This window comes from Dermacentor albipictus, chromosome 2 (assembly GCF_038994185.2).
Source record: "Dermacentor albipictus isolate Rhodes 1998 colony chromosome 2, USDA_Dalb.pri_finalv2, whole genome shotgun sequence".
NCBI lineage: Eukaryota > Metazoa > Arthropoda > Arachnida > Ixodida > Ixodidae > Dermacentor > Dermacentor albipictus.
Window position 1 is genome coordinate 23,613,254 of NC_091822.1, and position 26,147 is coordinate 23,639,400.

At 45.9% G+C, this 26,147-nt stretch overlaps 2 protein-coding genes across 6 annotated transcripts in view; one reads left to right on the forward strand and one right to left on the reverse strand.

Annotated features, from left to right (window-relative positions):
- Positions 1–15,849, reverse strand: part of LOC135897878 (tRNA pseudouridine synthase-like 1) — an 81,523-nt gene extending 65,674 nt beyond the window's left edge. Inside the window, exon 1 of the mRNA XM_065426570.1 lies at positions 15,591–15,849. Within this exon, the coding sequence (XP_065282642.1) occupies positions 15,591–15,643 (53 nt within the window). The 5' untranslated portion in view covers positions 15,644–15,849. The remainder of the gene's footprint in view (positions 1–15,590) is intronic.
- Positions 15,850–16,061: 212 nt separating this feature from the next.
- Positions 16,062–26,147, forward strand: part of LOC135897932 (protein RER1) — a 43,833-nt gene continuing 33,747 nt past the window's right edge. For 4 of the 5 annotated variants that reach the window (XM_065426623.2, XM_065426624.2, XM_065426620.1 and 1 more), the window contains exons 1-3: positions 16,064–16,248; positions 16,412–16,511; positions 18,614–18,821. In XM_065426623.2, coding sequence (XP_065282695.1) covers positions 16,446–16,511; positions 18,614–18,821 — 274 coding nt within the window. In that variant the 5' untranslated portion in view covers positions 16,064–16,248; positions 16,412–16,445. Of the gene's footprint in view, positions 16,315–16,411; positions 16,512–18,613; positions 18,822–26,147 lie in introns of all 5 variants that reach the window. The other variant, XM_065426621.2, reaches the window with a different exon arrangement.

Genomic DNA, 26,147 nt, shown 5'->3' on the forward strand with positions numbered 1-26,147 from the left:
CCAGGCGCGGCTTCAAGGTGTCCAGGTTCTCTGAGAACGATGCCAATTCAAAGCTGCGGCATTCTGACGCATGCAACCGCGGCACCAGTTTTTCCTTTAGGTACGCTGCAGACCCTCTTCTACCCGATCAGCGAGAGCAACAGACATGCATTGCGTGATAGCGATGCCGCGCACCCCGTGCTGCAATCTCCATGAAGAGAGTTCAGCTAGGGCGCTATGACATTAAGCTTTTCCAATGTCCATCATTAGCCATCCGCGATCGTTGGAAATTTCTCGAGCCACCCCTAGTTCACATGTCTGTCAGGTGACGGCACGAAACTGTGAAAGCTCCCCATGTCAAAATTATGTGTACAAATTCATTGTCCCACGATTATGCCAAGGAAAAAATATTGACATGTTTACTTGTTTATCTTTTTTTTGGGGGGAGACTGCTTTTCCCCAGCTAAAAAATGGTAAATGTTATCACTAAGCGCAGGACACATCTGCATGTATCGGAAATTTCTCAAATGTTATCAATGGTTCTGGCCATTGTCTGTTGTCACTGCACCTTGTGTAATCTAACTGTATGCGTGATGAGAATTTGGTAGTACTTTCTGAAAGACACGCAGGCACGAGCAATTATTCTGGAACCTTCGGTGACTTATGTATAAAAGACACCCTGCTTGCCCCGCAGATTAGATTTTGACGATCACCGACTGTGTTTGCCACTATCGTTGTGCATGCTTTGAGTGTAGCCATTTCTTGTGGGCACCAGGTTCACCTAAGAAAAACTTAGTTTTGCCATTCACAGTTTTGCCACTGTGTTCTTCCCCATCACTACAACGTGGCAATATTTAAAGGGAAGCTGAAGAGTCTGTCGAATTCAGTAAGACGTTCATATACGCGTGCGGGAACCTCATAAACCATGCAGGTAAAATTTTGGGGGGATTTTTCACTTAGGAGCGACGTAATCGTCGGTTAAAATTGCGCTGTCGCTCCGCCCGCCGTCGAGCGCCGCGCACTGCTGCTGACGCTGCGAGCGGAGACCGGGAACTGCAGCGCCGTGACGTCAGCACTGGTGTTCCGTTCCTTCACAGTCTTCGCGGCAGTGCCTCACCATGCTTGTTTCTGCATGCGCGCCGTCATAAGCTGCTTCGTTCGACCCTGCATTCCTTTGTTTGTGTCTATGTAGAGTGGTAGTTAACGTGCACACCATCAATTGAAATGGTGGGCCGACAATGCCGGCGTTCTGTGCAGCCTACAGTTGCATGAAAAGCAGCGGCCGCGACGATGTTGTCTTCCATTACTTCCCGCAAGACAAGACGCTTTCAGCTAATTGGGAGGCTGCTGTAAAGCAAAAGAATTTTAAGCGCTCAAGAACACTGCTGTGCTCTAACCACCTCCGTGACGACGATTACTACCAGAGTTTATTAATAATGCATGCTTTAGGTTCTCCTTTGCGTTAGCATGCTGAACGGAAGGTGCATGTTCACCTCCCACCCTTGACGCAGGTTTTGTTGCCAAGCGCCGCGAATTTTCTATTCGCACGGGTGTTGTGAAACAGCCTGTGCATGCAGTTACAATAACGCAGTGCAGGTGTAAAGTTTGCATGTGTTGGTAAGCCGGCTCACGCCAGGACGTTGCGCTCCCCCTTCTCTCGCGCACATAGAGAAACCGACCATCTCACGTAGCCGACGGAATTCGCCGGTTACGAGTAGCATGCGGATGGCGTGCTGATGAAGGTTCTACACTACACGTGCTACAAGAGGCGGTAAACTTTCCCGCGTTTAAACCGTCTGTGTAGATTGCCGACAGCTTTGGGGCAGCGCACAAATGCCGAAGATCGCACCACCGCTTACATTCTACGAAGAGGCATGCAGGAACATAACACTACAGTTGTTTGCCCGGAAATTAACTGACTGGATCGCTGAGTGCAGCTTACCAAAAAACATACTCACCAAAGAACATTTCCAACACGAGGAGATGCTAACACTTTGCCTTTGTTCACGTCGAAAGCACTGCTAGCACCAGCATTTTTTGCTTCTTGGAGAGGCCGGCTCTTCGCAATCGGCTCGTACATGTAGGGATTAGGTATAAACCCCATACAAGCGATATTGCACGCGACACTGCAGCGACAAGCGAGGTGATGGAGATGGCTTTCGGGTTCACTCGTCACCTACAAGCAGAACTCCATGCGAGCGACGACTTTGAGCAACGACTTCCTGGTATAAAGGCAGCAATATATGCGCCGAAACTAGCGTGACGCGTGCTTTATTAATTTAAGTTGATGTATTTTACTGTAAAAAGGAGCACAAAATATTTCTGAAGGTCTTGCACTAGATTCTTATTCTTGCACGTGTAAAATTCAATAGTTTGCTCATTCTGTGCAACAATCAGTAGTATTTGAGTTATGTACATCCAGCTACGGCTTCGTACAATTGGATAGTCGCTCATAGCACTTCCGGGCGACGAGCGACGAGTTCTAGATTACTAGAAACGAGCGATTGAGCGACAACACTGAGTGATCTGTTCAAGTGACGGCTCGTTTTGTCGCTCGAAGCTGTCGTCCGTAGCCGTCACGCGCAAAATCGCTCTCGTGGGGTTTGGAATTAACGCCGAACTCCTAAGAGAAACGCAAGCTCTTGAAATTTTTCATTACCGTCTCGGCAAAACTGCACGAAACTACCTTGCACCGCGGTTCTTGTGTAGCGGCAGTGGTCGGTCAGGACCAACACCATTGTTGATGTCACTAGGCGCCCAACCAATCACAGGCAGAAATGAAGCGCGCGAGCTGCCCCGAGTCTACTGCTGCACTTTTCGTTGAAATAAAATCTGTTTACGCCTCTTTCGCTCAATTTTGGTGCGATATTCGAATTCAGAGGGTTGAAAACCATGACCTACAGCTCTTCACTCATTTTTTCTGGAAAACCTTTCAGCTTCCCTTTAAAGATTATTTCCGATTCTATGCCTTCGTCGTCATTATCCCTCCACTATTGGTCAAGATTTTTTGGGCTGTGCCCACTTCACCCATATGTTGGGCGAAGTAAAAAAACCGCAAGAACCTGTCACGTCAGAGTGTCGTGTGTGCACGAAAAATGCATTAGTTACGAAACTAAACACTGCTCACCAATTGCTCTGGCTGCTTGGGAGAGAATGGATTTCCCTGTGTATAATAAAAATGAAGTTCCAAACGAAACATCAAGCGAGAGAATATTGAGCGAAACCCGCCACGCCTATTCTGTCGACATTCTGTCGACAGTGTCGACAGATAGTTTCCCACTTGACTGCCCCTCGGTAGCTTATCGCATAGGAAACACAGCCCCGAACAAGAAAACTGCAATGGGCGCATATGTCGCTGCAACTTTAACAATCAGAGTACTTGAGTTCATAATTAGAAATGTGTTTGAGCCACTTTTGGAACCGGAAATAATCAAACAATTTTGCTTTCGGTAGCATGTACTTGATCATTATTAAAGGGACCCTGAAACGATCTTGTACAAACGTACTAGAGTAGGTCCTTCTGATCATTCATTGACGCATCTAAGTGCTCCACGTAAAGCGTGTAATTTATTAGGTCTCCTCGATTTGGCTGCACTTCTTGCACTAGTTCTGAGGGTGCAGCACTCAAGCACTCGATTTGCCAGTGCAGCTAGCGCCACCTGCACTTCGGCACTCGATTTGACGTCGTGCTGCACGAGTTCATGTACACTTTGGCACTAGACTCTCCGCAAGTTCTTTTCTCGTGCACGTAGTGCAAGGCTCTTGGTAGCAGACGACACATGCGGTTCCGTGGCCATGCGGGTGTTAGTAGACGGCATTGACGGCGCTTGTTATTGGTAACGCAGCACGGACGCCAGTTTTCTTCAGGATGTGTACGCAGCATCTTGTTAAGGGCGCTTTCCGGATTCAGCTGCTGCTAAGTGCACTGAAGGCCGGGATTTTCCCACAGGTCACAGTCGTTTGTATTAATTTTCCCGAGCTTACCGCTACCTCGGCGTTAAGTTTACGCGAAATCACATCGGTCCGTCGTTTGAAACGTTGTGCCATATATGATTCAGAAAGGTGTGGAAACTGCGCTTGGTCATGCTTTCTGAATAATTATGCTGAAGTTGAACTAATTTGCAGGTACTAATACATAAATCTCTCCCAGAGAACAAAAAAAGCCATCGCGCACACGTTTACGCTTGCGGCACACACCAACAAAAGAAAAGCCACAGCCGCCCAGTCGCAGCAGACGAAGGCCTGAACGTTCCTGCACTTTCGTCCTCGATTTGACCGCTGCACCGAAAGCGCTAGTGTGGCGCTACACTCGCACTTCAAGAACTGGCGCTACACTGGCACGACACTTTTCTGAGCTAGTGCAAAAAGTGCAGCCAAATCGAGGAGACCTATTATTAGGTTTCAAAAATGTGCATCGCTGCCGATCACAGCACACTGCTTGGCGGGATTTTCAACCACCCCTCATATGACGCAAATTGCCCTAATAATGCCAGTGGGGCGAGCTATCCGATTGGCTGCCCAAGGCACGTCATCGATAATTTTTCCACCTTTATGGTCAACAAATGATGTTCGTAATAGTTGGAATGTTAGTTAATTTGTTTCTATAAAAAGAAAATAACAAAAAGATAATGCACAAGGACAATTCCTCACTACACTTAAGCACTGCCAGCACAAAACAAGTGTCGTCTGATTGTGTTACAACGTGCTCCGTGTTGACGAGAGCTCCGCAGTCAGTGTTGATCTCAATCTTTATTTTCGCGAGCACCATGGTTCACCCTTGTTACCTTCTGGGCTGCAAACGTAGCGACTGTAACATGTCGAGCTGCGACACCACGTCCCTCTGCAAGGCAGCAGGCGAGCGGAATGGCTGCAGCGCATCGGACTGTTGCTATCCGATCGGCGCCAGGATTTGCACGCTTGCGGCCGTCACTTTACGCCGGAGGATTACTACCACAATAGAGACCTTTAGCTTGTACGCTATTCCGGTAAACGGAAGCGGCTTGGGCGGATTACCGGATGGTCGGGGCGTAAACATGAGCGGTGAAGCCGCCTGGTGTTGTAGAGCTCAACCAGACAAACGCATAGCTAAAACTGCAGTAACTCACCATATCCTGCTTCGCCACTCGTGCAAATTTTTGGCAGCGGCGTAATTGTGAACACGATTACGCCACTGTCGAAAATTTACGCCAGCAGCTAAGCAGAATATAGTAATTAGCTCTGTGTTTGTGTGGTTGAGCTTTGCGCCACCAGCCGGCGCCACCAATCTGGCCGCTCACCTTGACGCCCCCGCTAAACCGGAAAACCGCCCGCGCTTGCCCGAATACCGGACACGCTAAAAGTCTCTAAAAGCAGTTCGCTTGTCCGGTATTCGGGTAAGCGCAAGCACAAGTGGACTGGGCCTGGCCATTTCACCGTGCCATTTTACGGAATGAGCAGAGGCGCAAACTTGAATGATCTGCACGCTGCAGCCACCTGGTGGCACAGAGCTCAACCGAACACAGTAGCTGTAATGAAGTCTATTCTACTTTGCTGCTGGTGTAAATTTTCCTCAGAAGCGTAATTTTGAACACATTGTTTTTGCAAATGTTTAAAATGTTTTACACTTGGTTAGAGCAATATTAGCTCTTTGTTTGGCTGGTTGGGCTCTGCACCACCAGGTGGCTGGACCATGCAGACTGATCAGGCCGCTCACATACGTCTACGCTGAAGCTCCTTTATCAGCTTGAGTTCATGCCTCCACTCATCCGTCGAAATTCCCATCTTGCCTGTGGTTACCGGAATACCAGACACGCTCGGCGCTGCGACAGAATGCGCACAAGGCTTTGCTGCTCGTCGCTTTGATAGATCTCGCTTGGGATTGACTGCCAAGCTGCTGGCGTTGAGGTTGGAAAGGCTTTGACGTTTGGTCCTCGACAACCACAAGTAGACAACACGATGTGCCATCATGACGCAGAGCCAGTGAAGGCAGAGCTTAGCCCCAATCACTCGGCGAACGAGTTGAATAGAAAATGCACTGCTATGGAGGAGGGTAACTGGTAATCGTCTGTAGGTTTCTTAATATTTCTTCATTGTAGTGTGAATGATTAACTGTAGCTGTGCCCTAGGTGTCTACAAAATTTGTCCGAACCGTTTCAGGGGCCCTTTAAGAAATAGTACAAACATAGTTTTATAGGATTGATTTGAAGGTGATTATCTCTGCACCAAGATTAAGCATTGTTAAGATCAGTGCTAATTGTGTCTTGAAGCATGGTAAACGATTTCTGCGATTAAAACATGGTCGTGTCATCAGCATATAACAAACAGTTAAAAATGGCAAGTACATTAGGTAGACCATCTATAAAGAATAAGAACAACAATGGACCTAGTATAGAGCCTTGGGGAACGCCACAGTTAATTAATTAGTAGAATAGAACCGACCATTAATATACATTGATTGAGGTCTGTTAGACAAGTGGCTACGAATAAGATTTAAAGGTGGCCCAGTAATACCGAAAGACTCAAGCTTCTGCAGAAGAATAGAACGATCTAGAGTGTCAATGCTTCTGTTAGATCAATGAATGTGGTTCCTAGAATAAAACCTTTGTCAATAAATTAATCTGTGAAGTTAATGCCAATTCCATTGAATAACCATGCCTAAAACCAAACAGGAATAAGAAAGAAGGTTAAATTTATTTAGATAGTGCATTAGACGACTGTAAATAAGTTTTTCAATGGCTTTACTAAAAAGTAGCAAAATGCAAATTTGGCGGTAGTTATTATTGTTGACACAAGAATCTTTTTTGAACACAGGGACTACTTTTCCATGTTTCAGCAAATCAGGAAATGTACCTGTTCAAAAACTTCTGTTACCATTCGTTTTTACAGATACTGTCAGCCGCAACCAGTTTTGTCCAACAAGGCTGGATATAATCCAGGTCAGGTCCAGTAACTTTAAGAGAAGAAAGTACTTTTAAAACTCCTGAGGAAACCAGACAAGGGAAAAATGACTGAGGGCAACATGGGAGATGGCATTGAACACTAGGCGATAGTGTATTCTGGCAAGCGGCAAAATTATCACTAACAGCATTTCATATGTCAGTCACGTTAATGCATACCACACTGTTGTAAATAATTTTTTTAATGTCTGTGTGAGACTCTGTAAAATTAAGAAATTGTTTGATAAGCTCTCAATTACACCCGGTATTTGTTCCGTTCTGAATAATCCATTGTTCATAATACCGTGTATACTAGAAAGGGTATTGCTATAATTCCTAAATCTAGTTTGTAAAGCTGTTTGAAAGGCTGCAATTTCACCTTTCTGAGGAGATAATGCTTTCTTTTTTATTATAGAGCGCAGCAACACATTTGTAATCCATAGATGTCTAGGAGATGAGAATCTATGCTTAAGGAACACAAGTTGTGCAGTCATTAATAGTCTGTGATTGTTGATAAATATATCGAATATGCCCTTACAGGACAGTTTCCGTAAAAAAACGCTGTTCCAATATGTGCCTTGCACTTTCTGTACAAATAAAGTTTCACTGAAAGAACTTTTGGTATATTGGCAACATGCGTATGCTTTCAGACACCTAGAAAGAAGAGCAGAGGATAGTGGTCAGTAATGAAATAATCTATTACCCCAGTGGTATAAACAGAATGTGACGTGGAAAATGTATGATCTATCAATGTGCAAGAACCAGAAGTGTCACACCTTGTTGGAACATTGATTAAAGAGAAACCATAGCTAATGTAAGCAATAGATATAATCAAAGCATGATCGACAGTTGAGATTGAGTATGTTTACGTTAATGTCACCACAAATGATGATGTTCTTGTTCTGATGTTTCGAAAATTCTTGTCTGTCTTGCGCTGTTAACTTCCAAAGCATGAATCACCACCAACTCGCGCAAGTTTCTCTTGTAGTGCAGTTCTTGTTTTCATTGGTTAAGATGCTGAGCATTTTCTCTAGCTGTGAAAAAAAGTCAGAATAAGATGATGATGGGGAATGATAAATAGATGCCACAGGACATTCCAGTTGAACTCCAACCAGACAGACTCACACAATAGATCGCGGAATGAAAGATTATAATGACAAGATTACGCTATATACACTATTATAATGACAAGATTACGATATATATATATATATATATATATATATATATATATATATATATATATTGTTACGGAAGCATAAAAGAAGAGAGAGGAAGAAGGTCGCAAGACGCTGGCTGCTGCGTGTTGTTATTAGTCGGCCATCTTAACTTCATTGACTCTGCTTGTATATACATTGTAGTAAATACAGCCTTATACTCCCAACATCCCCATAACATATTGGTCGAGGTGCGAGGTATAAGTTTACACGGAGCTATATACTTCTCGTCTATTGATCTTCGATCCGGCTACTGGCAGATATCAGTTGATGAAATGGACCGCGAGAAGACGGCCTTCATCACACCTGATGGTTTATATTAGTTCAAGGTCATGCCCTTTGGACTATGCAATGCTCCTGCGACATTTGAATGTATGATGGACTCTTTTGCGAGGCTACAAATGGACCACCTGTCTTTGTTATCTTAACGATGTTATTGTTTTTTCTCCCACGTGCGGCAGCCACCTTACCCGACTCGGTGCCATTCTTACGGTCTTCCGAAAAGCCGGCCTCCAACTGAAATCCACGAAATGTCCATTCGCGCACCGTCAAATTACCGTGTTGGGACACCTTATTGACACATCCAGTGTACAACCAGATCCAGAAAAAGTTCACGCCATACGCAGTTTCCCTATGCCACGTTCTGCTTCTGACGTGCACTGCTTCGTCGGCCCATGTTCTTACTTTCGCCGTTTCACCAAAAACTTCGCCGGCGTTGCTCGGCCTTTGACAGATCTTCTAAAGAAGAACACGCCATTCTCATGGGGCCCAGAGCAGGCTCACATGTTCACCAGACTCATCGGGTTTCTCACCACCCCTCCCATTCTTGCCCACTTCGATCCATCTGCACCAACCCAAGTCTTAACTGACGCAAGTGGCCATGGCTTCGGCGCTGTTCTCACACAACAACAAAATGGTAGCAAGTGCATGATAGCTTGCGCCAGCTGCTTGGTGTCACCTGCAGAGAGAAATTACTCCATCGCTGAGCGGGAGTGCTTGGCTTTAGTTTGGGCTGTCGCCAAGTTCCAGCCATATTTGTAAGGCCACACGTTTTCAGTCATTACAGACCACCACACACTGAGCTGGCTGTCTTCCCTCCAGGACCCGACAGGCCGGCTTCGTGACTGCGCTTTGCAGCTCCAAGAATTTTAATTTATTGTCAGCTATAAGTCTGGACGTCTGCACAAGGATGCTGACTGCCTCTCTCATCACCCCGTGGATCCTCCCGATCCTGCTGCGCACGATCCGGTGACCCGCGTGAAGGCTTTGACTCACATGACCGACATGCGTGCTGAACAACAACACGACGCATCCTTACAGTCCATCATCGCCGGAGTCCAATCTGGCAGCACCGATGGCACATGCCGCATGTTCGTGCTGCACGACAACATCCTCTACAGCTGCAATATCAACCTTGATGGCCCTGAGTTGCTCCTTGTCCTCCCTCGTCATGTGCGATCCGTCGTTTTCGAACAACTTCACAATGCACCGACAGCGGGACACCTTGTAGTTTTGTGTACATACGACCGTATACGTCGCCGGTTCTTCCGGCCGGGTCTCTATCGCTCTTGTGCGTCGTTATGTCGCAACTTCCAAATTGTGCCGGAAGAAACTTCCCTTGCCACCTGTCGGATGACTCCATCCAATTGAAGTTCCCTATGAACCGTTCTTACCTGCTTGGCCATTTTCCGACGACAATTAGAGGGAATAAGTTGATCGCCATCGCTACTGATTACGTGACACTCTACGCAATAACAAAGGAGTTCCCGATGAGTTACGCAACAGACGTCGCCGATTTTCTCCTCCGCGACGTCATTCTCCACCACGGTGCACCTCAACAGCTACTTACAGACCACGGCCGCTCGTTCTTTTCTCGAGTTGTGGACGACCTCCTCCGTTCTTGTGCCACTGAGCACAAGCTGTCCACCGCCCACCACCCACCACCCACAAACGAACAGTCTTACGGAACGTCTGAACCGAACAATCACAGAGATGCTGTTGATGTAAGTCTCCAACGATCACCGCGACTGGGACGGCACGCTGGCCTACATGACATTCACATATAACTCGTCCCGACATGACAATGCAGGATATTCACCCTTTTATCTTTTGTATGGTCGCGACGCCACCAAGCCCTGAAAGAAGACAGAGGAAGAAGATGGCGAGACGCTGGCTGCTGCGCGTTATTGGTGGTCAGCCATTTTAACTACTCTGACTCATCTTGTATATATATTGTAAATACAGTCTTTCTATACTTCCAACATCCCCCTAACAATATTCTGACTTGATAGAAAAACAACTATGTTGCCTACGCAGTACGCGCGCACTATGCTTAACTCCCTATGTGTTGAAATAAAGGTCGACAGAGTTCAAATTTGCTCATATTGCAAAACACTGCTGCATTTATTGACGACATAATATGTACGACATTAAAATGAAGCAGAATAAAGAAATAAAGATAACATATACCATGTGACAATACTGTAACATTGTATTGACGATGAAAAACACAGTAGCACAACTGTGAATCAAGAATCTAACTCTTTATTGGGCAGAAATGTGTCCAGAAAGCAGGTTACACTCAAAGCACAACGACAGTGCCGAGCCCAGTCGGATGAGCGCGTCAAGTGCATCAGCTTTTATACATGACTCATCGAAGGTCACAGCGTAATCGCTGGTGCTCACATGTCTTCCAGAAAGTACTGCACAATTCGCGTTGTGCATACAATCAGATTACACAAGGTTCGGTGACAACAGATAGAACCATCGATTACAATAAAGTAACTTCCGATACATGCAGGTGCGTCTTGTGCTGAGCGATAATATTTAATACTTATTAGCCAGTGAAAAGTTGTCATCAGAGTGATAAGAGATAAGTGATAAGAGAGATAAGTGAGTATACATGTCAATATGATTGCACATGAGTGATACCCTTCATCATCACCAATGTCTATTTAATGGACCTGAAAATGTTCTACTACCAGGGTATTATGGCATTCGTGAAAGCCAATAAACCATTGTATTTAAATTTACATTCGCACCAAGTTTACTAGCTTGAGCTTCACTATTGTACCTTGCAATGATTATTTGAGAGACAAAAGTGAGATGAAGTGGTTAGCGGTGTGAACGGGAATGTTCACCCATGCCTTTGCTATACATTGCCACACAACTATTTGGAAAGTGTAGTACGGTCGTTCATATCACACTTTAAAGAACGAGCATGGCGAGCAAAGGAAGAACTTTTTTTACCACACTTTTTACCACCGGACGACCTGACGCGGTGAAATCTGTCCCTTGTAAATAATATTCAGCTACTGTTTCTGCCCCCTCCTTTCCAATGTTTAGACAGGCGTTATGCCCCTCTCGATGGCAATTTCCAACCTGCTGTGTCATAAGGGTTTCCCTCTCTGTCCACTGAATGTGTGTTTTCAAATCGAATAATAGTCTGTATGAACATGCACGGCTGTAACTTTACAATAGCCAAGAAATTGACAATGCTTCACTTAGGTCTAAGGCTAATGGGTACGCATGGACCAGGCCGGGTCTGGCCAAGCTCAGATCCTTCGGGTCAGGTTTGAAATTGCCGGGCTGTGCGCTTTCAGGCTTGGGCCTGAAAAAATGGCCCATTCAGTGCTTTGATTGTGTACAGCCTTTGTGAGAAAAGTTACAGGACATTTTTTTTTAATTTCTGAGTTTGCAGTACTAAAAAGTAAGAAATGTTTTTATGTTACCTGGTATGTGTTCTTACTTGACATGACCTTGGCCATGTTTCCATTTCAACTCATTGGGTGGCAGGGCTGTGCTTAGCAACGCATTGTTCAGGTTGTCGCATTAGTTAAGGTGACACAATGGATGCTGATTACAAGCAAAGAGTGAATATTAAGTTCTACGTTAAGCTCGGGAAAACCCCAAGTGAAACGTGGAACATGATTAAACAAGCATATGCAAGCGAGGCACTTTCAAGAAGTTGTGTTTTTGAGTCGCACAAAATGTTTCTTGAAGGCAGAGATTCAGTGCAAGACGATCCCGGAGCTGACTGCCCATCTACAGCACATACCAATGCAAACACAAAGTGTGTAAGGCAGTTATTGTAAGGTTATCGTCGTGTAACTGTATATCAGAATTGAATTTGGATTGTGATTGTGTCATAAGATCTTATGCGAAGATTTAGGGAAATGGAAACTTAATGCAAAAATTGTCCCTCACTCACTAACAGATGTAGAGAAAGAGGACAGACGATGAATTTGTGCTGAACATAGAGCCAGACGTGATCCAACTTTTGTGTCAAAGATTACTGCAGGGGATGAAAGTTGGTGCTACCAGTATGATCCTCACACGAAGCATCAAAGTGCTGAATGGCGGAGTCATGGATCACCAGTCTCGAAAAAAGCCAAACGACAACCTTCGAGAACAAAGACAATGTTGATTGCATTCTTGGATAGTAAAGGATTGGATCACCATCAGGGGTGCGATCGCGCAAACAGCTCGCTTTTCCGTTCTCTCGCTTGCTCTCTCGTGATTCGTTGGCGCCCGCGCGTTTCGTCACGGCCGTCATTGCGCCGGGGCGGGACCACAAAACGCGCTTACGTCACACTCCTGTCAATCATTCCAAAACCGAGTGAAATCGGCCGCTATCGTGGAACGGTGGACAAGGGCATTCGTTTCGAAGAATGAATGGCCGTTGCCATAGCAGCGCTAGTAGCAGACGATGCGCCTGTCGTCTGCTCGTAATGTCGTCGCTCGCCGAACATGGCTGGCCCTGCCGGGGGTCCAGTTTTTCGAGATTAAAGCGCGATCCGCCATTGCAGAACGTTAGCGATGATAATTATTGAAAACAGCTGTGATCGCAGTGAAATTAAATGTTGTGCCTGCGCTGTGATAAATATAACTAGTGTTCTTCTTTTTAATGTTGTTTGATCTGAGCTCATTTGTCGAGAATGCTCGCCGTTTCACGTTGTGCTCAGAGAATCACGTTCATTGTTCGGCGGTTTGGCGCTCACGAGTCATGATGGCCGCTCCTATTATCGTGCTTTTGGAGTCTCTCGAACAGCCTCGGCGACGCATCTTTCGGGACGCATTTGACGAGCTTACCGAGGAAGAGTTCCGCGAGCACTTCAGGCTCTCGAAGAGCACTGTGCGGTGGCTCTGCGAGCAATTGGATGACGTCATCGGTGGCCTTCGGACCGGTGGCATCAGGACGCAAGACAAGGTGCTTTGTGCTCTCCGTTTCTTCGCGACGGGGAGCTTCCAAAGATCCATCGGCAGCAAAGAATTCGTATCCATAGGGCAGGCTTCCGTGAGCGAGACCATTCAAGCAGTTGCGGAAACAATAACCGGGGTGGGCCGGCAACAGGGTTGGGTGAGCTTCCCGTTGACAACGGCCGGCAAAGCTAGTGCAAAGGCGGCCTTTGCGGATCGTGGCCGCATTCCCGGTGTAGTGGCCTGGGCCGCTATCTTGTAGCGATGCCTTATTCTATGTTATTGTTACCATCCACCACACACGGCCGCCTGATCCCGTTGATAATAAGAACAGAGCGTCGCTCTGACCACTGGCTTAGCGCAAAAAGCCTGAAAAAGCATATAATCGGAAAAGGCATCACTACAAAATACCGGCCCTGTGTCGACGGGACGCTCTTGGGTCAGCGCGCGCGATGTCCGCACAAAGTACGGGTGGCCCTCTATGAACGCGACCAACAGTTCGCGTTGGTGCGGCGACACGTGCGGGTCAAGTCTTAGATTTTTGTGCGACGACATAACGATTCGCAGTCGATGAACAATGATCGCCAGTTGAACTGCGCGCTCCTGCCAATTTGTTTTGGCGCGTGCGATACCACCTAAGCGGACTAAACCAAAATATATGCCGCTTAAATTAGTTTTCTTCTCTCGCATCACATTTCCGACGCAGATTATATGTTGCAACAGTAAGAGTTTTTTTCTTATATTACGTGTTTAATTATTAAAGCATCACAAACATTCTGCACTTAATATATCGTCCCCGATCGAAGCCCAAATTGGTGACGCAAACTTCCGGGGCTGGGCTCGCTCGTTTATTGGCTGTGCTGTCCCTCCCGTTCTCACAAATCTTGCGGACGGTCCACTTTGTGACGTCGCAGCCAGACCGAACGAACGGAAAAGCGAGCTGTTTGCGCGATCGCACCCCAGTATGTTCCTCCAGGTCAAACAGTGAACTGAACACTTTACATCGAAGTCTTGAAACGTTTGCTAGAAGCAATTCGACGTCGCCGCCCTGATTTGTGGCATTCTCAGGACTGGTTCTTACTGCATGTAATGCAAGACCCAATACTGCTTTATCTGTTAATGAGTATATAGCCAGACATTCTGTTATTGTCATCCCACATCCGCCATATTCACCCGACCTCTCACCGTGTGATTTCTTTCTTATTTCCACAAGTGAAAAAGCGACTGAAAGGAAAGGTTCATCAAGATATTGCGGAAATCCAATGGTATGTGACAAATTAGCTTACAAGCATAGCAGTTACAGATTTCCCTGCTTGCTTCCAACACCTCCAGAAATGTTGGCAATACTGTACAGACAGCTGAGGATAGCAGCTAGGATCATTACTTGGCAAGTGCAATTTTCTACTTTTTACTACATTTGTCGTGGAACTTTTCTGACAAAGGTTGTTATAACTTTCATGTTCATTACACACTGATTTCACATCTTTCTTATCGTATTTTGGCGATTCGTTGCGACGCTATGGGGACACAAAAGGGTCATTTTTTCTAGAAGTGGTTACATGATACCCAGATACGTCAAACTCGTGTGAAGTCAACTAAGACCTTGTCCTCAATAATAAAGCTAGTATATATATTTTCCGGCAAAGTGACTCCTGTCTCCGCCGCGATAAGCCTTCTTGCTTCGTGTTTTCACGCCTATTAACTATGCTTGGGAATTTCACTGAGCTAAGGCGACAAAGGTGAAATGAGGCTACGCTTATTGTGTGAAATCATATCGCAATTAATGAACAAATAAATGCGAAAGGCAGCTACACCTAGCGGAGCAACATTTATAAAGCTAATTGTGCTTACGATTTATGAGCGGAACCGCACAAAAATTAATTCTGGGGTCTTACGTGCCAAAACGACGATCTGATTATGAGACATGCCACAAAGGGCCGGGGGGCTCCAGATTAATTTGGGACACCTGGGAACACCGTTAGAGAATATGCACATAAACCTAAGCACACTGGTTTCACTGCATTTTGCCCCCCATCGTAAGTGCGGAATAGAAGGTGAGCTACAGTTCAATATCGACGACGGGCACGCTTTCGGTAGCAGACAAACACTTTGCCTTCAAGATATAGCGAGTACTGCCGCCCAGAGTTAGGCAAATACCTCGAAATACTGGCTACTGTATAATTTAACTGAAACATGGGAAGCACGAGCAAAGAGCGTTACAAATGGGAAGGTACATGATTTACTTTCAACAGAGACGTACTCAAAGGAAACGGGCACTTGCCTGTATCTGGTGCCGAGGTACGCGAACCTTAGAAGATACCTCGGCGAAGCCATCCCAACACCGATAGTTTTTGCAAGGTGATCTAAGAAGGCAATTATCGCTAGCAATAACTGTATTTCACACAATCTGGAGAGAACGGCTTCATCGGACACAAGAACTGCTGGGGAAACGACAAAACATTCACAGCAGACGCGCTTTTCCTTTCCTACATGCGTGCGGGCATTCTACATAGTGGATTGAATTCGTTTCAAACTCGACCTGGCCGAAAGCATAACAACGTTGCCAGAGTTTTTAATATTTTGCACTAGTTTTGTTAACATAAAACATAATAGTATAATGAGAATAAAATTATTTAGCTTACTTAACATTACTATCTGAATAAAGTATTGAAAAATGTTTTGGAAAAGCTTCTTGCATGCAACTATAAACAAATAGCCGCTCTTTCATATTGGGCCACGGCCAAATCCATTTACGAGCCGACCGGCCAGCAGCCAGCCAGCTCGGGGTGTCTGTTGGTCATGAGCGACCGGAAGGTTGTGGAGGCCTTGTGGCTGTTTGCGCTACGTGGCGTACGAGCTGAATAATTTTCGCGATCGACCGTGCCTAGGTATTTCGCAGCTGCCAGCCTCTGCAGGCCGACGCATCATTCCAAACTCAGGTGGGTTCGCTTCTCCTATGAGCGGCCGGCGACATGAACAAGCGGCGGCACGGAGCCGTCGTTGAGGTAACCAGCATCGGTCGCTTCGCCCGGCAATGAATGGCAGTCGCGCAGTGTTGGAAGCCGCAGGTGTCCACCTGTGGGCTTATCTCTCTGTGCGCAGTCGGGCTCCTCCGGGCGCCCCCCAGCTGCCAGACATGATGGAAGGTGGCGACGCGGTCCAGCCGTCCTCCTTGGCCGTGTTCTTCAGGCGCGCCGGTCAGGTGGGTGGCCGCGCCTACCTCCCTCAATTGAAATGCCCTCCTGCATCCTAGAAGTAGTGTGTACCTCAGCGGAGGATGCCGGCGTTACCACACCTTGCGTCATTCGGTACAAGTGTTGAGAGAAATGCCCCGAAAGCTTAGCTCGGGACATGTCGTTGTACATCACGCGATCGCCACAGATGCCAAGTGTAGCCACGAAGGCCGCCTGTAATTACTCTTGCAGAACAGGCCAACCGTGCAGCTTTCTCCGCAGTATCTGCTGTACTTCTTGAAATGCATGCGAAATCACTCTGTACGTTACTGGTACCACTACCTTAACCAGAGTCGCAGCATCTCGCAATTGGGAAAGTTCTCAAGATTGCCGTGCGCCTGAATTCGCGCCAACAGCTTTCTAATGCATTCAGGTTGAATTAATGACCCAGTAGAGTTGCACGCACAAACCAAGGGGGCAGCAGTGTGCTTTGTAGTGCGTCCTGCATCATCTTAATGATTCCAACACTGCATGACTGTTAAGCCCAAACCCATGAGAGTGATTTTGGGCGCGACGGTGACGAGCGATAGCTTTTAGCGACGAAATGAGCCGTCGCGCGAACAGATCACTCGTTCTTGTCGCTCGATCTCCCAGAAGCGCTATAAGCAACTAGCCAATAGCACGAAGCCGGAACTGGATGTACATCAGTCAAGTACTACTGATCGTCACATGGAACAAGCAAACTGCTAAATTTTGATATGTGCAAGGATAAGAACCTACTGCAAGACCTTCAGAAATATTTTAAACTGTTCCTTACAGTAAAACACATCAACTTAAATTAATAAAGCACACATCATGTCAGTTTCAGCATGTATACCCTCATACCAACAACACTAGGGAGACGTTGCTGAAAGTCGTCGCTCGCATGGGGTACGACTTGTAGGGGACGAGCGAACGCGACATCCATGTACATTGCGTCGCTTGTCACTGCCGCGCGCAACATCGCTTGCATGGGGCTTATGCTTTAAGCCAAACAGCTGGATCACTTGCAATATTTTGCACGGAAATGGCATTTTCATCTAAAATAAATTACAAATGCATGTCAGAGACTGACAAAAAACATATCAACACCAGGCAAAAAATGTTTAATTTGCCTGGTGGTTATCTATTATTGCAGGCCTCTACATGTTGTTTGTCTCTAAAAACAGTGTGTACACCCTTTGGTATGTACCGTGCAATGGAATGGCAAAGGATAGGCCAGGTTTGGGCATTGTAAACAGATGTAGCTTGAGTTTAATACTTTCTGCTAAGTATTATGCCAATGTACACTGCAAAAACAGCTGAAAATTCAAACAAAAGCCCATACACCCTTTATCTCTCGGTGAAGAAAAAAAGGGTCGGGATGTGCGGTTCGATAGTGGAGGAGCATTGCTTGGCGACCCTTCTCTCACTAAATGTTTCCTTTCACTCTCTGGACCATGATCTTCTAGTGTACAACCACAATTTCAATTGATGCTTGGTGAAAAGGGCAATACTGATGAGTTACCCAATGGGTAGTTTCTGATACATCATTTGAGATTGGAAGAGCAGATAATCTACCAGGGGGACATCGTCGATGCCAATTGACATTATTGCATAGACTGATATCTGCACATGAACTGGTACTGAAGTGTATTTTGCCTAAGCCATTCTGAATATTGCAGCTGTGCTCACTGTTTTCTGTGTTAAAGCATAGTTTCTTGCTTCACTGCTGGAGTGCAAAAGGAGACATTAAGAGAAAGCATTTCTTCTTTTTCATCTGTTTAAATAGGAGCCCCCAATGTAAAGCTTCTGCTTAAGCTGTATAAGTAGATTATGCTTGTGCAGCAGTCAGGTCTTGCCGTCAGAGAAGACTCGATAAGCCAGAAGCAACACAACAAAAGACTTGGAGGTGCTAAAGGTTCCACGCCAGCTTGCCATGATGCTGTGCATTCAAAGAGTTCCTGCTTGAGTGTAATTAATTACCAGTAAAAATGGGCCACTTTGCATTCTGAACAAACTAGAGTCTAGTCAACCACCAAATGAACAAAAATAGGCTTTTGGTGTGCATACCCAAATGAAACTGATTGTTTTTCGTGCTCTCATGGTGCAGAGCTACCAGCGGATGCTGGACGTGTGGACACCGTACACATTGGCACGGTGGCTGGGGGCAGTGCTGCTGCTGGTGGCGTTTCTGGGGCGCATCTTGTACCTGCAGGGCTGGTACATCATCACCTATGCGCTGGGCATCTACCACCTCAACCTTTTCATTGCCTTTCTTACGCCCAAGGTGGATCCGGCCCTGGGCACCGACGACTACGGTGCGTGGGAGTACTCCATTCTGTTTACCCATGCAGACTGCAGCGGTGATCACCAAATGTTGGCACCAAACGTATTTGGAAACAATGCTCATAGTGGCTAGATGCTAAGAAGGCCTTGTTAATGCACAACTCGCACCCAGCAACTAGGCTCACTCTTCTTCGTTGCTCCCTCCTAAGTCTTTATTTCAATGCCACGCTAATATGTACCCGCTAATGTCTTGTCTACACAAGGTCTAGCATTTCTGATTGCACGTTTCATGCGACACACAGAGTGGCCAATTCAAGCTCTTCATTAGGTGTAGCGACAAAGCAGTGCTCCAAAAGTGCACCTGCATTTTCACTAAGGCTGTCAAATAGCTATTTGGTTGCGGCATTGGCAATTCATGTTGCCAGCACACATTCTGGCAGTACACAAAGATACCAGGAATGTTGGTGTCTGTATCTTAAGGTCCTGTTTGATTAGTACTAACATGAATCATGAAACTGGCATTCTGTTTCTATCTTCCTTCTGCTAAAGAGCATGCTCAAGTCAGTACAGTGACACCACTTTTGTTTGCGTGGCCAATAGATGTGCTGGATGAGATGAATCTCCCTGTCCTCTCACATTTTTTGTCTTCCACACCATTGACAACAGTGCACCTTGTAAACACCAAATATCTAGTATAAAGCAGTGACATTTGTTTTAAGATACAGAGTATTGGCGATGAGGTATTGTTGGGAATACTGGGACATAAAATTTGCTTACTGTACATGCATACCAAAGGCTTTAGATGTTTATGGGCCTTTTGGTCTTCAAAGAGGTAAAAAAAACAAGCATACCAAGTTGCACCATAAATGTTAGTCTTCTTCTGGACAACGTCCTCCTATTTGTGTGCCAAATTTTATGGCAGTCATGCAGTTTACAAGGGCAGCGGGTCCCATAAATATGAAAAGCTCAAATTACTACTACTCATGGTCACCGAAAATACCTCATTCTTACAGATGCACTTAGCAAAGCTGGTGAGAAATTCTTAAAATATAACAGTGCTGATATTGTAACTGCATTGAAATTGTGGCATTTAGTGTGCTTTTTTAGCATTTGAGAATGGTGCCATTCATGGTCAATTCTTGTGCTGTCTCCTATACAGTAGGAAACAGCTTGAGAGAATACTGTAGAACCTTGTTGACGCACTTCCTTTACGTATGATCTCCTGGCACCAACATTCATGATCGAGAACAAAAAAAAAATCACACAGTATAGTTGCACTTCTATTTTACCAGTTAATATGTAGATAGAAAACACTCTCTTTTGCCACTAATGTACATCGCCAAACTGCGATCATATGATCTTTTTTCCAGCTGCTAAATCACATGGGAGCAAGAAAAGGCACGATTGAGGGCAGTAGCCGCCCATTGCGGCAGCTTCTCCACAGTAATCACCCTCCCATGTCACATGGTAACGCCCACTCGATAAGCTTCTTCACCGATCTGTTTCACAGCGTACGTGGCATAGTGTCATTGGAAGCATACTGCACGTTTTTAATATGTTGTAAGTAAAAGCTGCTCGCCTTCGTTTCCTGCAGCAGGTGGCCCGTTGGGAGGGCCATATATCTTGTTCTGCTGGCATCAGATATTTCGCAGCTCGATTTAATTTCAGTTTGCCATCGCTGTTTTAAAACAATAAGCTACGGCAAAGTGCTCAAGCCATTCAAATCCCACCAGCTCGATGTGCATCACCGTCTCAGGTCGCTCGCGAATATTCTTGCCAAATGGGCACATCAAAACTTCCAGCCAGAATGCTCTCCCCATTGAAGCTACTGACCCACACTGAATTCGAGGAGTGTAACCGTTGAATGGCAATTCCAGCAATTTTTTTCCCATGTCATGATAATTACACTTTTATGTTCCTGAGATCCTCCTGTCATATGTTGGATAGTACAATTTCCCTACAAATCTGAAAATAATTTTAAATATGCAAAAAAGCACAACAATGAAACCAACACCTGGTCGATCAGTCAAGCTAACCCCCTTTGTGTGATGTAAACAGCGGCCTTTGAAGAGCAAACGCTCCGGTGATTCTTGACCTTGCCGAATCATTGGCACAATGTCTTCTGTTGACCATGTCAACTGTACCAGCTTTTCAGAGCTATCAAACAGTGACAGCTGCAATTCCGGTGAATTCAATAGCCATGAATCACCATTCGCATTCGACCTGCCACTACAAGAGCCAGCACGTTGCAACATGAAGATCAAGGGTAGCCCAGATATTATACGTGCTGCTTGCTCTTTTAGGTGCTTTACTACCCATTCTCAAGGAAGCGTATCACATACTTACCATAATGTTTCATGCAACATGGCTTTCAACATTTGTACATCAATTTCTAAAGCCCACGATTTCCCCAGAAGGACACCTCTGTTGGTGAAAAAAATCGACTGGTGCATTTCTTTACATTGGCATTGTACAGCGACCGCTCCTTGTTCGCTTGAAATAAAATGGTAGCCATGCATAAGTGACCTAAAGTAAGGTCAAAACATAGCAAAGCACGCAGATTGTATGCATATAAGCACCGTCGCATCACTTCGAGTCCCGCTGGTACAAGCGACTGGGCACCTTTCGAAAACAGTGAGCAGCAGAGTGTGCGTTGTTATGCTGCCTACGTATCTTTCTTGGTACTCTTTTCATGCACACAATTCACGTGTTCCATAGAGTAGACATGCATTAAGACTTTGCGTGTACGGTCATTCATTCAGAGAATGTGTAGTTTTCTCGCAGAAATGCCGATGCCAGTAGTGACACTGCTGGCAGCTGAGCGAGGCAGTTTATGCTGCTGTGTCGAAGGGGGCCTCCGCTTGTTGCCCGTTTGAAATAAGAGGCAACCAGTGCAGCTCGGAAGCTAAATAATGAGTTAGCATAACAATACATGTCAAAATACACCCATGTATGTACCTATTTACTCATGTACTGATCGCACCCCTGAATTTTGTCTTCGAAATTCGATTTTTTTTTCTTCTTTCCTGTGTAATGATTGGACCCCGAACTTGTCGCAGCGATAAGTCGTGTGCCAAGTCTAGCTAATGATGACCGCGCTTACCATCTGTCGAATGTTGTCAAATGCTACGCGAACGATTCTTGAAGACATACCAAACGGTCTGCATGCACCAAACATTATGAAGCAGATTCCCCATTTCATTCCTTTCGTCACTTTCCGCACTTCCACGAAACAAAAAAAAGCTACAACCAAACTTGCCTTGGCTTTATTATTTGTAGGCTTTGTAATGGTTGTGGTCAACAACAACAAAAAAGGCACCTTTAGATTCCTCTCGTCTGCACACGTGGGCATGCAACATATCGCGAGTGGAAACTATAGTAGCCACGTTTACAATGATACGTTAGAAGTGTACCCTATTCATGCGCCGACACAGCTAAGATATTTAGCTGATAGATATTTAGATATTTAGCTAAGATATTTAGCTTTCCCTCTAGTGGAAACGTGCTGTATTAGGAAAGTAGCGAAGACAAATGCCCCAGTTTCCGCATAATGCCCGCCATGTGTTTCTATGTCACTGGCAGCTAGTTGCGCCCATCTCTGTTTCTGGCCCCTCAAAGTGGACATGGCTACGTTATTGTTGCATACTTGCTGATATTAACGATATTATTCATTACTGATACGGAAGAAACTGTCTCAATGTGCGTAATGTACCCACAAGAAGAACAAAAATCGCGTTCGGCTTGCTCCACCAGCCAATATATTTGTTTTGGTGTCCCGCACTCTTAAAGCGGCAGCCGCCTGCTTGTTGACCTGTTGTCATCCCGCGACAAACGCGCGATGAAAAAAATATTCTTTTAGCGGGAAACTTAACCCGCATAATGATCGCACCCCTGAATTTGCGTCAATTCTTTTGACAAAAAAGTGCGATCATTATGTGAGTAAATACGGTAGTCACATTTCATTTAGGGAAGTGCCTCGAGAACGGCAATGCTCCGATATTGATAATGCTCCATTCTGTCACTTCTCGCTTTTTCTGTCTGCACTGTATGATATGAACAATTTCTAGGGACGGGCAAGTATTCGATGTTGTCGAGTATTCGATTGAATTATTCTTTACAATAGAATCTCGTTACAACAAACTTGGCAGGACTGCCAAATTTAATTCGTTAATTTGAATTATTGTAGTACTGAAAAACCATTTTCATGTCAGTAACGTAACACAACAACGAAAATTACATATCTTAGCAACAGATGCGCGTGTTCGTACGTAAATAATAAATGAGAACGCTGGGCACAGTTTAACTACAGTTTATTGCTTGAAAAAGTCTGTAATCTTCTGGCGAGTAGACAGCAAGCTCTGCTGGACGAACACCTCCACATCCTCGACCTTCCTCTGAACATCATCGAGGGCATCATTACAGCGCCTGAGGAATTATTGCGTCTATTCTAGAAAAACTAAAACATCTGAGCTGGAAACAGTCTCTTCCGCTTCATGTGTTGATCAGTGTCGGCATCGTATTCGTTACTACGGCAATCTTCTTGTTCACGCACTTCATTCACAATGTCTTCATTGGTGAGCTGCAATGCAGTGATTTGGGCATGTTGGTATGACATCGTGAGGCTTATAGTGCGTGGAACGACAGAGACGAAAGGAAGATGTGACACACACAGGCGCTAACTTGCAGCAATCTTTATTTTCGAGCAAGGAAACCCCACATATATACAACTTTTTCGCATGCATCATCATACATGCGCCATTTACAAAAAATGCCTTACACACCATTACGTAAGTAAGCTAACTCTTTGCGGGAACGGGCAATTGATGGTTTTGAAACACAGTTATCCCCAAGCCTATCAGTCATTTCTGCTTCCATAATTTCGCGAGTTAATCTTCCTCAGGCTTTTCCCACAATGGAGTAATCTCTATGCTGGAGCACACGTCGAGTGGTCACCATCATCTGCCCCGGCAACAGTGCACATGCAATGCCTGCAGTGAGCGTCAAGGAACCCACCCCGTTGAGGCACCTTTCGCTTTGTCCCACATAATTTTTCCCACACTTTAAAGGAAGGTTGTAAGCAACTGCTACTTACACATTCAATAAATGGTTCCTGGTGTTTCTTATTGTACATGCGCTTGTCAGACAGGCCTGGTCTGTTAGTCAGCACAGACATAGCAATCTTGTAGAAACTGAAAACACAACACTAACATTCGCACATTGACATCATTTCTTTAAACGGTGTGATAGGCCGTGGATATACGGCCTATGGGCCTAAATAAAGATTGTCGCAAGTTAGCGCCTGTGTGTGTCACGTCTTCCTTTCGTCCTTGTCTTTTCACGCGCTATAAGCCTCACGTTCGTTGGTGAACTCCGCAGATGTAGCTGCCGTGCTGTTGCTGTCAATGTAATCATCAAAGGTCACCGCGGTGTTGGCGGGGAGCTTCTCGGTAAGCTCATTCCACAGTTCTGGGTTGAGCGCCGCTGTGACCTCGCAGTCTTGTGGCATAGGTGATTCCTTTAAAAGGCCTGCCTTTCGCTAGCAGTTGCTGATCCTGCTTGCCTTCACGTTCCACCACGACCTTGTAAGCATTTCTGCAGCTTGATGGATGTTTACCTGTGTGGGCAGCTTCAGTCGAATATTGATCAGGAGGCACTGCACAAGACACTCCAGAAATTCTGCCTTCACACATCTGATGATGCCCTGGTCCAAAGGTTGGAGCAAAGAAGTACAATTTGGAGGCATAAATTCAAGTTGCACATTGCTCAATATCATGTTCACGATATGCGCCAAGCAGTTGTCAACGATGAGAATTTTTCTGTCTTTTTCATTGTGTCGTCGAGCTGCAGCAGCCACTGAGTGACCAATTCTTGTGTCATCCACGCTTTTTTGTTGGAAGTTCGTTGTTTTATCAGGCAACAAGTGACAAAAGAACACCGTTTTACGCCATTGAAAATGTCGTCTGGAGAGAAAGACTCATCTCTTGAAAGTGCTCGTTCCGCCAGGCAACCGCACTCTCGGCATCTGCTGCCTTTTCTTCGCGGCAAGCAACCTGCCATGCAACGCCGTTCCTTTGCCGGAAGCGGTAAAGCCATCTGGCACGTGCATCGAAACCGCAGATGTCCAAGGTGGCTGTGAACTGTAGCGCCTTCTCTTGAATAATCAGACCTGATAAGGACACATCGTTTTGTCTGGCATCCTTATACCATGTGAGGGCGTCGTCGTCGACGTTCTGGTACTAGTTGCCAAGCCGCAAGCATTTTCTTGAGGGAGTCAGCTGTGACTCTCGATGCAATTGCATGATCTTGCCTCACAGGCGGACAAACCGCACGTCATAATCTTACAAGAAACTTTGGGTAGCGAGGCGACCTTGCCTGGCTACCGAGTCACCTCGTCAAAATTCGAACAGGGTAAGCGCGGAGTGGCAACGCTCGTCGCGAACAAATGCTCTTTCCAGGAACGAGATTTCAAATTAGGCAACGCAAAAGCGGAGGTAACCGCGATCGAAATCATACCGAACAGTTGGCTGAAAAACAGCGTATTCGTAGTGAACGTGTACAGCCCGCCGTCTGACCGCAGACAATTGTTCACGTCGATAATAACGGAGGCGGCCTCAATGGCCAGGGGGGCCCCGCTAATAGTAGCAGGAGATTTTAACGCGCCCCACGGAGCCTGGGGTTATGCAAGGCCAATGCCTAAGGGAGAACGGCTATTGGAGGCAGTCACTATGTGCTCGCTAGAGCTGGTGACCGACCCCCGCTATCCGACTCGACTAGGCACGTCGGTGGCGCAGGACACGACGCCCGACCTGACCTTCGTCAAGAACGTGCGAGGGGCCGAGTGGCGCAACCTGCACGAGAACCTCGGCAGTGACCACTGCATACTGGCGGTGACGATCCCCGTCAAGGCGACACCACCGAGAGAATTTAAGGTCACCTACTGGGACGCCTTCCACAAAATAAGGAAGGAAGACAAAAGCGAATATGCGGACCTAGACAGCCTTTTTAGAAGGCTCAAAGACGACGTTAGCACCGCGACGAGGGTTGTCCAAACTGAACTGAACGGGGAAAGGATGGACGCGAGATTGGCACACCTATTAGAGGCAAAGAATTCCTTTGCGGCCAGGTGGAAAACGCAAAGACTAAATTGCAGACTGTGAAAGAAAGTAGCGGCACTAAACTGGGACATCGAAGCGCACTCGATCGAGCTTTCCAAGCAACAGTGGAGCGAGGTGTGCGCGTCGGTAGACGGACAAATGAGAACCGGGCGCAAATGGAGCCTCCTAAAGAAACTGTTAGACGACAAGCAATCCAAAGGCAATCAGAGATTGGCAATTGATAGGATTTTACACAAACAAAAG